This window comes from Bombina bombina, chromosome 4 (genome assembly GCF_027579735.1).
Source record: "Bombina bombina isolate aBomBom1 chromosome 4, aBomBom1.pri, whole genome shotgun sequence".
Taxonomy (NCBI): Eukaryota; Metazoa; Chordata; class Amphibia; order Anura; family Bombinatoridae; genus Bombina; species Bombina bombina.
Genome location: NC_069502.1, coordinates 205,156,888 through 205,170,713, shown reverse-complemented (window position 1 = coordinate 205,170,713; position 13,826 = coordinate 205,156,888). Strand labels below are relative to the sequence as shown.

The 13,826-nt window shown below is 39.3% G+C and overlaps 1 protein-coding gene across 1 annotated transcript in view; it reads left to right on the top strand.

Moving 5' to 3' along the window:
• The window catches only part of STAG1 (stromal antigen 1), a 788,714-nt gene that overhangs the window by 418,822 nt on the left and 356,066 nt on the right, over window positions 1–13,826 (top strand). Inside the window, exon 16 of the mRNA XM_053709754.1 lies at window positions 2,829–2,916. Within this exon, the coding sequence (XP_053565729.1) occupies window positions 2,829–2,916 (88 nt within the window). The remainder of the gene's footprint in view (window positions 1–2,828; window positions 2,917–13,826) is intronic.

Below are 13,826 nucleotides of genomic sequence, written 5' to 3'. Positions count from 1 at the left end.
TGTGATCCACTTTGCCCCTGCTTGGCTTAGCAGGATTTGGTATGCAGATCTGGTGGACATGTCATTTCTACCGCCTTAAAAACTTCCGTTGAGGAAGGACCTTTTAATTCAAGGGCCCTTTCTTCACCCAAATCTAGTTTTCTCTGAAGCTGTCTGTTTGGAGATTAAAAGTTTAATTCTATCCAAGCAAGGTTTTTTTTTCTGACTCGGTCATAGAGACCATGTTTCAGTCTCGTAAACCTGTAACTAAGGAGATTTGCCATAAGATATGATGTAATTATCTATTGGTGTGAATCCAAGGGCTACTCATGGAGTAGAGTTAGGATTCCTAAGATTTTGTCTTTTCTCCAAGAGGGTTTGGAGACAGGCTTAACGACCTTATCTAATTTTTTGCACAAACGTCTGGCAGATGTCCCAGATGTTCAATCTTTTTGCCAGTCCTTGGTCAGGATCGGGCCGGTGTTAAACCAGTTACTCCTCCATGGAGTCTTAATTTAGTTATCAAGGGGCTCCGTTTGAGCCTATGCACTCCTTAGATATTGGTATTATCTTGGAAAGTTTTTATTTCTCTTGGCTACTTTATCTACTCTAAGAGTGTCAAAGTTCTCGGCATTGCAGTATGTCTCCTTACCTTATTTTCAATTCGGATAAGGTAGTTTTATGTATTAAGATAGGAATTCTTCCTAAGATTGTTTTCTAATCGGAACTTTATTCCGGAGATTGTTGCTCCGTCCTTGTGTCATAATCCTTCTTCTTAGAAGGAACGTCTCCTACACAATTTGGACGGGGTCCGTGCTTTGAAGTTTTTCCTGCAGGCTACTAAGGACTTTCGTCAGTCTTCTTCTTTGTTGTGATTTTCTCAGGAAACCGTAAGGGACAGAGCGTTACGGCTAATTCTCTTTCTATTTGGCTGAAGAGTATCATACATTTTTGTTTTTGAGACTGCTGGACAGCAGCCTCACGTGAGTATTACAGTTCATTCCACGAGGGCTGTTGCTTCCTCATGGGCATTCAAAAATGTAGCTTCTGAGGAACAGATTGGCAAGGCTGCAACTTGGTCCTCTCTTCACATTTTTTCAAAATTTTACAAAGTCACTTTTGCCTCGGCTGAGGCCGTTTTTGGGAGAAAGGTTCTTTAAGCAGTGGTGCCTTCCGTTTAGGTTACCTGTCTTGTCCCTCCCGTATCATCTGTGTACTCTAGCTTGGGTATTGAATCCCATTAGTAATTAAGATGATCCGTGGAATCGTGTCTTAAAAAAGAAAAGAAAATGTATGCTTACCTATATAAAAGTATTTATTTTGTTACACAATGAGTCTACGGCCCGTCCTGTTCTTTTAGACAGGTTGGGGGTTATTGTAAACTTCAGACACCTCTGCACCTTGGCTTTTCCTTTCTCTTCCTAACTGCGGTCGAATGACTGGAGTGGGAGGGAAGGGAGGAGCTAATTAACAGCTCTGCTGTGGTGCTCTTTGCCTCCTCCTGCTGACCAGGAGGTGTATATCCCATTAGTAATTAAGATGATCCGTGGACTCATCGTGTCAAAAAAGAAATATATTTATCAGGTAAGCATAAATTTTCTTATATATGTGTGTATATATATTATGTACATATATGTGTGTGTATATATATATATATATATATATATATATTAATATATATTATGTGTGTATATATATATATATGTGTGTGTGTGTGTGTATATATATATATATATATATATATATATATATATATATATATATATATATATATAACATACATTATAAAACAGTGTACATTATACTAACTGTGACAGTGGATACCCTTGTTGTTTGCAGACTAAAGCCCAGATTGGCTCCTCGAAATAAGGCAAATGGTTGGTGGAGTTTGGCTACTGAAAAATTGTTTCAGTAAAACTGAAAAGACTTGGCTCCTATGTTATTCCATAGCAACACAACAGAAATGTTTTCTAATTACAAGCTTTTCATTGTCCCTTTAGCACTGACCCACACATCAATCTAATTCAAAACTATTGGCTTGGACTAGACTCAAATTGTGGGATAGAAGAATATGGCTTAACAATATAAGATTGTGTCTTAATTGAGTGAATTCACTGGAGGGACCAATAAATAGTGGTGTTACTCAGCGGTTAATTCTGGCACCTGTTTTAACATACTAATCAGTGGTCTTCGCAAATAGCTATAATATATCATATTAAAAGATTGGAAAATTAGACCAATAACTGGGATCTAAACTTCAACATCACAAAGTGATAAATTATACTTTTAGTATAAGAAAAATCCAAGAGTTAGTTATGGACTTAATGACTCTTTACTGAGTGATAAAAAGATAAACGATCCTGGGAAATGTTATTTGATTATTTAAAATGTGGCGAAAAATGTATAGCAGTTAGGCCAGTAGAATGCTTGGTTGTGTAGGCAGAGCTATTTGCAGCAGAACTGGTTCCTATGTCACTTTAAAATTCACTAGTTAAGCCTAGTAGTAGTATAGGTTGTATACAGTTCTGAAGGCCATATCTCCAGAAGGATATAAATAAACTTGAATAATTGAAGTAGGACTTCTAAAGACACTAGAATGTTACTTTCTAAAATATTTATTCACTTGTTTATATATAACATGGGTGCTTACATTTTTGCATGGATACTATAGAATTTGCAAATTGATCTAGGCAATTGAAATGCAATATATGTAGTACAATTTCTGACAATTACTTCCCTTGTCAGATTTACTTTTGAGCACTACTTTCAGGTTTTGTTTTTTATTTCATTGGACTTTTTCCCAGTGTTTCATTGTGTATAACCCTTTTTTTTTATTATTTTTCTTTCAGTGCTCATGATTTAACCAAGTGGGATCTGTTTGCAAGCTGTTATCGTCTTCTGAAAGCAGGTTTAGAGCATGGAGGCATGATAGAGCAGGTAAAAATATTAGGGGCATTTTTTTTGTACTTTGTATACCATGAAGGGAAATAGAAACATTTTTCCCCCCTACCCACAATAAAAGCATTGGTTCTTAGATTCTGCACAAGATACTAGGGGCTTATAAGACCACTGCTTGCGAATATCTCTAAACAGATCAGGGTGCTTGAAAGCCTCTAGTTTCTCACAATTGTTAGCACGAGATCAGTGTGCAGGATTGCGCAACAGAGCGATTGTGCAGTCTTAAATTTCAATAGCCGATGCTACATCGCCATTGGTTTTTGCAAGCAGACAGGTTCCCACACCATACCTTCTTAACCCCTTCCCCACTTAGGACGATGTAGGCCGTGCTAACTGCACTGGGCTTTAATGCACTTAGGACGGCATAGAACGTCCTAGCCTTTTGGCTGTACGGAAGCCAAATGCGCTTCCTAAATGGGCATCCTAGCGTCATAGGCACCGCCCAGACACAATCCCATCATTGAAATCACATGATCACGTTTTAACTTATTTGTTTACATTCGAGCTTTGTTCCCATATAGACAAATAATACGGAAAGGGCTTAAATATACCTTCAAGTATTTCTGAAAACATATCTTCACCAGCTTACTCAGGAGCTCTATACCTAAATATTTCAAATTGAGGGGTGCTTATGTCAGGGTTTGCTTTAAAGGTCCACTCAATGCAGTAGAATTACATAATTAACAAGTGCATAATAAAAAGACAATGATTAAACACCTGCTCTGAAATTTAAGTAAGCAGTAGATTTTTTTTTTTCTGACAAATTAATTTTTTTCCCATTTGCCAGCCCCCTGTATCATATGACACATCAGCCAATCACAGACTAGTATATGTATACTCTGTGAGCTTGTGCACATGCTCAGTAGGATCTTGTTCCACAAAAAGTGTAAATATAAAAAGACTGCAAAATTTGATCATGGAAGTAAATTGGAAAGTGTCTTAAAACTGCATGCTCTATATGAATAGTAAAAGTTTATTTTGACTAGTGTCCCTTTAAATTTCAATTATTTACAAAAAATTGAGCAATGAATCTTGATATTTCATTATGATTATATATTTTTCTAGATAAATATAAATACTTTTCTTTCCTATGGCATTTAGAGTCCACCACGTCATTCCAGTTACTAGTGGGATATTCAACTCCTGGCCAGCAGGAGGAGGCAAAGAGCATTCCAGCAAAGCTGTTAAGTGTATCTTCCTTTACCCATAATCCCCAGTCATTCTCTTTGCATTTGTCAATGGAGGATGTGCGAAGTTGGTGTCTGAAGATATTTAATCCTTTTATGGGTACTTTTCCCTGTAAGCAAGGATTTGGGGCTATGTTGTGTCCATTTCAATCTCTAGTAAGAGTAATGGTGGCTATTAGCAGTTAGAAAGCAGCAAGGTTGTCTTTGCTTTATTTCTAACACTATTGCTACCCCTTCATGGAAAGCCAGGGTCGGTTATTCTGTTCTTTCTTTTTCTTCAGGTCTCTGATAGAGAGTGGAGTGTCTTACACCCTAAAGAAGCTGTTCCTGCCCTGCAGCTGTATCCACAGGTAAGTGCATTTGCCTTCTAGGTACTGAATCACAGCACTTTGGAGGTTAATTCCTCTAATGTATTATCAAATGGGACATATTATGACCTTTAGGGGTTAACCCTTGGGCAGCCTGGTAGGCACTGTTTTAATGAGGCTGAAAGAAAATGTTAAGGGTTAATTTTCCCCTTTTTATTTAAGAGACTGGCTGAAGGAATTTTTAAAAACATAACGGTGTGTACTTTGTTTTTGATATTAGGCTATTAGTGCAGAGTTGAGACTTAGAGATTTCCGCTCTGTCGTTAGTGTTGTTTATGGTCAGACTGAATCGCATGCTTTTTCAGTGGTGCAGTTTAATTTCTAGTCCAATCATGTGACCGCCCTTCCGCTTGTATGAAAGCGGAGTGAATAGCCTATGCGTATGTTTTTACTGCTCTGTGTATAAACTTTCGCATGTTGGGTCTCCAGTAATTTTTTACCGATCCAGATTCAGCTTTCCAGGGCCGACAGCCATCCCTGACAGCGGATTTGCACTTCTTGAGAGACTTCTCCTTTTACTAGTGTCAACTCCGGTCCCGGTGTGGTCAGATCTCCTCAGCTAGTCTGAGGTATAGAGGTGTGAGGATTTTTTTTTATTGTAAACTGCTTAAATATCTTGAGTTTCCTTTGAAAGATTTTGAGTAAATGTCCTTATTTTTTCTTAAAGTGACATTTCCTTTTTATTTTTTGTGTACTATTGGGAACTTTTTCAGCTATGGACACTGACCAAGATTCTTTTTCTTTGGACAAATGTCTATTATGTTTAGAGGCCCAATTTGTTTTACCTATGCAATGTTGTTCCTCATATTTAGCCAAGACACTAAAATTAAAAGATAAATTACTTCCTTCTAAACCATTAGTCTCTCAGGATAATGCTGTTCAGGATATGCCGCAGCTTTCTCCTCAAACTTCCCAAGCCTTAATGGTTTCACATACAGTGCCCTGCTTTTCCTCTCAACCTGGGGGTGTTTATTTGCCAGGAGATTTTGCTGCACAGATTATCTCTGCGGTATCTGCGGCTTTAGCTGCTTTTCCCTCTTCAGGTAAGCGTAAGAGGAAATCTAGACATATTTCTGCTAGTAAGGTTTCTGTCCCCTCTAAATCTGCGCTGGTCAGCTTTTCCAAGATGTCAGATGAGGATACTTCAGTAGCTTCGGAAGGTGAGATCTCAGACTTTGATACTATGGGGGGGAAATCTTCTGAATCAGAAGAAGTAAATTTCAGATTTAAACTTGAACTTCTCCGGTTGCTACTGAAGGAGGTTCTAGCTACTTCGGATGAGACTGAACCTTCAGTTGCTGTCAACCCTAAAAAGTCTTCTAAACTTAAGAGTTTGATTCTCCCTCTTCTGATTTTGCTGTTCCAGACAAGATGTCTAAAATCAAAGCTCAGGAATGGTATAAGCCAGGGGTTTCTTTTTCCCTTTCCCCTGTCTTTAAAAATATTTTTTCTGTTGCTGACTCCAGGACTCATGGCGCATGGTGCCTAAAGTAGAAGGAGCTATCTCTACTCTAGCTAAAAGAACTACCATTCCTATAGAGGATAGTTGTGCTCTTAAGGATCCCATGGATAGGAAACTAGAGGCTTACTTGAAAAAGATGTACATCCATCAGTGTTTACAGTGGCAACCTGCGGCAAGTATTGCTACGGTTGCGGATGCAACATCTTACTGGTGCGATGCCCTGTCTGATCTTATATCAGAGGAGACAACGATTGAGGAGATCCAAGATAGGATCAAGGCTCTTAAATTAGCCAATACCTTTATCTGCGATGCCAACATGCAGGTAGACTGGGAGCTAAGATGTCTAGCTTCACTGTTCTAGCTTGTTGAGCTCTCTGAAGATACATCAGCCGACAAAGATTTAAACCAAGCTTTTGGCTTTATCTTATAAAGGTAAGACCCTATTCGGTCCTAGTCTGGCGGAAATCATTTCAGAGATTACGGGTGGAAAGGAATCTTTCCTACCTCAGGACAAGAAGTATAGACCTAAGGGTCGACAGGCTTCTAATTTTCGTTCCTTTCGCAACTTTATGGGAAAGAAGTGTTCCTCCTCCTCTTCGAAACCAGACTAATCCAGGTCCTCTTAGAAGTCCAGCCAGCCTTGGAATAAGGGAAGACAAAACAAATAGCCTTCAGCCGACTCTAAATCAGCATGAAGGATCCACCCGATCTGATTTCGGATCAAGTGGGGAGCATGCTTTCCTTTTTTCAACAGGCTTGGATACGCAATGTCCCAGATCCGTGTTCTGTGGACATTAGTATCCCAGGGTTACAAAATAGGATTCAAGTCCTCCAAGGGGCAGATTTTTCTTGTGAAGACTATACTCAAACCTTGTAAAAAGGCCTAAAAGAGATTGCTTAGAGGACCTATCCTCCCTGGGAGTTATTGTACCAGTCCCTCTAGAGGAACAAGGTCAAGGATTCTATTCAAATCTTTGTGGTTCCCAAAAAAGAGGTAACTTTCCGTCCAATCCTAGACTTTTAAAGTGCCTCAACAAATTCCTCAGGGTTCCGTCCTTCAAAATGGATACTATTCGTTCCATTTGTTCAGGAAGGTCAGTTCATGACGACTATAGACCTGAAGGACGCATATTCACAGGGGTCATCATCAGCTTCTAAGGTTTGCCTTTCTGGAAAGCATTTCCAGTTTGTTGCACTTCTGTTTGGTCTTGCCACAGCTCCCAGAATATTCACAAAGGTTCTAGGGGCTCTATTGGCAGTGATCAGATCCCAGGGTATTGCTGTGTTGCCTTATCTAGACGACATTTTGGTTCATATTTTCAACTAGCTAAATCTCATACAGAGATGTTGTCTTTTCTACGTTCCCACGAGTGGAAAGTGAATCTGGAAAAGAGTTCTCTAGTTAAAACTACAAGAGTGTGTTTCCTATGGACAATCATAGATTCCCTGTCCATGAAGATTTCCCTGACAGACGTCAGAAAATCCAAGCGTCTTGCCTTTCTCTCTAGTCCGCTATTAGTCTATCAGTTGCCCAATGCATGGAGGTGATTGGTCTGATGGTGGCTTCCATGGATATCATTCCCTTTGCTCGCTTCCATCTGCGACCGCTGCAGCTTTGTATGCTCAGTCAATGGAACTGAAACCTTTCAGATTTATCGCAGAGAATATTTATCCAGATCCCCTAACAAGAGACTCTTTTGTGGTGGATTTCACAGGAACATCCGTCTCGGGGCACTTGCTTCCTGAGACCACCTTGGGTGATTGTGACTACGGATGCCAGCCTGTTAGGCTGGGGAGCTGTTTGGGGTTCTCTAAAAGCTCAGGTCCTGTAGTCTTGAGAAGAATCTTCTGTTCCCACAAACATCTTGGAGTTCAGAGCAATCTTCAATGCCTTGGCAGCGTGGATTCAATTATCTTTAGTCCAGTTTATCAGTTTCCAGTCGGACAACATTACCTCAGTGGCTTACATCAACCACCAGGGGGGAACTCTGTGTTCCTTGGCCATGAAAGAGATGCAGTGGGCGGAAGCTCACGATTGTCTCCTATCCGCTATCCACATTCCAGGAGTGGACAATTGGGAGGCGGATTTTCTGAGCAGAAAGTGTTGAAATTGTTTTAACTTTATGCTCTTGATAAAGGCTTCTTTTAGCCGAAACGCGTTGAGCTGTATTTTCAATAAAACCTTTAGACACCTTTGATTTTAATAAAAGGCTTATTTTAACTGCAATCTCATGAGTATAACAAGTTTGTGTGCCTACCACATTTTCTGAAATCTACTACACTATTGTGAGCTCTTTTATTTTGGAGGTGAAAGCAACAAGGTTGACTCGAGGACGTGGGCAGCTTGGTTCCCTGGAGGTGACACAGCGCCAACACTTTCTGCTTCTATACACCGTTTGGGAGAACAGGGGCTGGCAGCGAGCTCCTGAAGGGAAGTGCTAAAATTGCTTCATACTTTATACTTTCTAATACGCTATGTTTCTGAGCAGACAGACTTTTTATCCCGGGTAATGGGCTCTCCATCCGCAAGTGTTCTCAAGGATAACCCTCAGGTGGGGGGTTCCAGAGTTGGGTCTGATGGCATCTCGTCAAGACGCCAAGCTTCCAAAGTACGGATCAAGATCAAGAGATCCTCAGGCCGCTGTGATAGATGCTCTGGCTGTTCCTTGGAATTTCGCTCTAGCATACCTATTTCCTCCGTTTGCTCTCCTTCCACGAGTCATTGCTCGTATCAAACAAGAGAGACCGTCTGTGATTCTAATAGATCCTGCTTGGCTCGCAGGATCTGGTTCGTGGATCTAGTGAAGATGTCATCTCTTCCTCCTTGGAGGTTACCTCTGAGGAAGAACCTTCTAATCCTATGCATGCGGTTGACATTAAATTACTGTCTTCAAAAGTTTTTTTTTTCTACTGGCTATTGCTTCAGCGCTCAGAGTCTCTGAGATGGCAGCCTTGCAATGTGAGCCTCCTTACCTAGTTTTTCATGCTGATAAGGCTGTTCTTCGTACTGGGTTTGGTTTTCTTCCTAAGATCGTTTCTGATCGCAACATCAATCAGGAGATTGTGGTTCCTTCCTGATCTCCTAATCCTCCTCCTTCGAAAGAACGGTTACTTCATAATTTGGATGTGGTTCGATCTTTGAAGTTCTCTCTTCAAGCTACAAAGGATTTTAGACAGACTTCTTCCACTTCCTTTTTGGTTGAGGAGTATTATTCGCTTAGCATATGAGGCAGCGGGACATAAGCCTCCTCAGAGGATTAAGGCTCATTAAACTAGAGCTGTGGCTTCCTCTTGGGCCTTTATGAATGAGGCCTCTATGGAGCAGATTTGTAGGGTGGGTACCTGGTCCTCTTTACCTTTTCAAAATTTTATGTTTTTGCTTCTGCTGATGCAGCTTTTGGGAGAGAGGTTTTGCAGGCCGTGGTGTCCTCAGAATAGGGTCCGCCTCTCTTTTTACCCTCACGTTTTCATTCAGTGTCCTCTAGAGCTTGGGTATATGTTTCCCACAAGTAAGGAATGAAGCTGTTGACTCTCTTCATATTAAGAAGGAAAACATAAATTATGCTTACCAGATAATTTCCTTTCCTTCTGTATGAGGCGATTCCATGGCCCCCGTCCGTGTTTCTCCATTGGATGGACCAAAATTTTTGTTTTTCTTTTGGCACCCTTTATACCCTGATATTTTTCCTACTGTTCCTTGTTCCCTTGGCAGTGTGACTGGAATATGAGGGAAGTGGGGGAGGTATTTAAGCCTTTGGCAGGGGTGTCTCTGCCTTCTCCTGGTGGCCAGGTTCTGTATTTCCCACAAGTAAGGAATGAAGCCGTGGACTCTTCTCATACAGAAGGAAAGGAAATTATCTGGTAAGCATAAATTATGTTTTTATGTTCATAATGTGTGCACAAGTCTACAATCTTTTGTAAAAATATGGCTTGGCGGTATTTGGCTATATTGGGTATTCCTAGGCCTCCTTGAAGTTTGGGGGTTTGCATAAAGGTTTTATTTATTCTAGGAGGTCGTATGCCAAACGAAGAGCCACCCCTGCTGTGTGCCGTTGGATATGGTTAATGAGTTAGATAATGTGCCATTTTCACACAGTCTTTGGAGAGCTGTTTTAGTTTTTCTGGCAGTTGCTCCTTTCAGATTACTGCCTCTGGGGCCTCTAGGTATGCCCCAGGCATGTTCAATTGGCGGATTTTCCAGCACTTAAAGGGCCGTGTGAGAGTGAAAGGCTACAAAGCTTTTTCACATAGCAGCTATGTTCCTGCACGGCTACACCAAGCCTCCAAAATATGCGTCTGAGTTTTATTTTTATTTATTATGGAAATTACATTTTGAGTTGTATGTCCCTTTATATTTTCTTGGGAAGATGTTTTTTTCACAAATTTTTGTTTCTGCAAAATTAGCTTAAAAATTTGCCTCTCACAATGTACACAGTGGGATCTTTTAACCTTCCTCTGACTTCACTTTGAGTAACTATCTTCATTTGCACATGAAAGTAGGTAACTACAAAAAGCAAGTTGGCGGCCACTTCAACAGCAGTAGCTTAGGAAAGTTGGTAGATCATTTTGTACCTTTTTTTTTTATATTTTTTTTTTTTTCCTAATGAGCAGAAAAGAACTAAAGCTCCTCCTCTTGCGTGTAATTTTTTTTTTTGTTAGTGTTTTATATTTATTTATATTTCTTTCTAATGACACGATGAGTCCACGGATCATCTAATTACTATTGGGAATATCACTCCTGCCCAGCAGACGGCGGCAAAGAGAACCACAGCAAAGCTGGTAAATATCACCTCCCTTCCCTCCCACCCCAGTCATTCTCTTTGCCTATGTTAGAGCAAGGAAGTGGTAAAGTTAGGTGTTGGAAAAGATTCTTCAAGCAAGATTTTGTTTTTTAAGTGGTACAAGATTGTGCTGCTTTGTCCTAGGGTTTAGCCGTAGTCAACATCAGTCTCTTCAGTAGGGCAGTGGTGGCTTTAGAGCACTGGGAACTTGTGGGGCCTAATTCTCACTGCGCCTCCCATGTAATTTATGCTGCCCTAATCTTGATAGCCTGAGTAAGATTACTCAGTCTTTATTTTTTTCTCCACAGGTCTTTGTGAGGGGAGGACCTCTCAAATCTGGTGAGCTGCTTTGCTGTCTGGCAGATTTGTGAGGTAAGTGCTGACTTTATTATTTCTGAGAAAAAGTGGGCACTTTATTTCAGAACTATGTGTATTATAAATGCACTTTATTATACAAGGGACATTTAAACTCTCCTATATTGGAGAGGACTTAAAGACAGCTGTTTCTTTCATGTAATTAGCAAGAGTCCATGAGCTAGTGACGTATGGGATATACATTCCTACCAGGACGGGCAAAGTTTCCCAAACCTTAAAATGCCTATAAATACACCCCTCACCACACCCACAATTCAGATTTACAAACTTTGCCTCCCGTGGAGGTGGTGAAGTAAGTTTGTGCTAGATTCTACGTTGATATGCGCTTCACAGCAGGCTGGAGCCCGGTTTTCCTCTCAGAGTGCAGTGAATGTCAGAGGGATGTGAAGAGAGTATTGCCTATTTGAATTCAATGGTCTCCTTCTATGGGATCTATTTCATAGGTTCTCTGTTATTGGTCGTAGAGATTCATCTCTTACCTCCCTTTTCAGATCAACGATATACTCTTATATACCATTACCTCTACTGATTCTCGTTTCAGTACTGGTTTGGCTATCTGCTATATGTAGATGAGTGTCCTGGGGTAAGTAAGTCTTATTTTTTGTGACAGTCTAAGCTATGGTTGGGCACTTTATACCTAAAGTTCTAAATATATGTCTTTAAACTTATATTTGCCATGATTCAGGATAATCAGTATTCCTCCTTTCAGACTGTCAGTTTCATTATTTGGGAAAATGCATATGAATAAAAAAAATTCTTACCTTAAAGAAATTTTCTAATTGACTTTTTTCCTTGCGGGCTGTTAGGCTCGCGGGGGCAGAAAATGCTTCAATTTATTGCGTCATTTTTGGCGCAAAATTTTGTCATTTCCGGCGCCATAGTTGACGCCGGAAGTTTACACGTGGTTGCGTCATTTTTGACGGATGTGTGTTAGACTTTTTTTGCGCCAAAAAGTGTGGGCGTCATACTTGGCGCCAAAAAATGTGGACATCATACTTGGCGCCAAAAAATGTGGGCGTCATATTTTGCGCCAAAAAATGTGGGCGTCATATTTGGCGCCAAACAATGTGGGCGCCATACTTGGCGCCACTTTTTTTCACATTATTTAAGTCTCACTTTTTTGTTGCTTCTGGTTGCTAGAGGCTTGTTTGTTTTGCATTTTTCCCCATTCCTGAAACTGTCATTTAAGGAATTTGATAATTTTGCTTTATATGTTGTTTTTTTCTATTACATATTGCAAGATTTTCCATAAATTATTCCTGGATCAGAACATACTGAGGGATTCCTGTTGACTAAGAAGTCCTACCAAAGCTAAGTTCATTTATTTTAAATGTTATGAATCTTTATCTTTAGCTATGGTTTGTAATAAGTTATCATGATAAACGTTTACATGCAGAATCCATTAGTATTTATGCTTTATGTATTGCTTTTCTTTTTACATCTTTTGTACAAGATATACTTAGAAAATTTATAAGAATATTTTTCTGATTCTAGGTTAAGGCTTTGTCTGACTTTGCGCCTTCTATTAAAAAAATTTTAGGTCTTTTTCAAACTTCTTTTTGATGAAGTTTCAAATGACCAACAACATACTGAATTATCCTTCTCTGATGATGTTTTTTCTCTTTCAGAACTTTTCTTTATCAGATATTGACACTAACAAATCTACTTTTTTATTTTTTATTAGAGTACATTTGTTTTTTGTTGAAAAGGTGTTGATTATTTTGGATATTGAGGTAACTAGTTCTTTTTCAAAACTAGCTAACATTTTATTTCTTCTTATTTTATCTTCTGTGTCTTCAGAGGTTTTTTCCATTCCTTCATACTAGGGAATGGAATAGGCTGACAATTTTCTTCAAAGGTTTTAAATTATATTCTTTGCCGGCAGTTAAATTCAATTTTGAGGGTTCTCCAATTTAATGGGGCTATCTCTACTCCTGCTAAATTATGCTATTGTTTCTATAGCAAAATAGTATTTATTTTCTTTTTAAATGGTTGTATCCTATTTAAGGAAAAAAAAAATATTTTCAGGTACTTTTCTTGGACCTGTAATTTATTTGGATGATGTTGCTTTTGCTCCATTTTTTCTGTTTACTTTAAAGATCAAGTATCAGATTATGTATTATTTAGCATTGTTAAAGGACAAAGTCTACTGCTCATTTGAGGTTCAGACTGGGTGCTGTTGCAATTTGTCTTGTTGTCTTGCATTTTTGTTTATGCAAGTCCGGTGTGTTCTGGTCCCTTAACTGGATTAACATGCTAATAATTTTATTTGTTTCTTAATTTTTATTGAATATTTTCACAAATGAGGTTTAATCTATGTCTTGAGCTGTTTTTAGCTAGAAGAAATTTTGTGATTTCTAAAAAATCCTTATTTCTTTTTTTCCAAGATAATCAATTAACTGTTACTCTGGGCTTCAAGATGAAGTTCTTAGACTAAAACTGTAAGCTTATTTTAGTTTGGTTGTTCTTACTAAAGAACAAAATTCTAAATTCTTACCCAAGTATCATGTTTTTATTTAGAAGTTTTTTTGGTTCTATTCGGTCCAAAATTCTTACCGCTAGATTTAGAGTTTTGTCGGTAACGACCCGAAAAACTAACGCCGGCTTTTTTCTGGCCGCACCATAAAAATAACTCTGGTATTGAGAGTCCACATAAAGGCTGCGTTAGGCTCCAAAAAAGGAGCGTAGAGCATTTTTAACGCAGCTTCAACTCTCG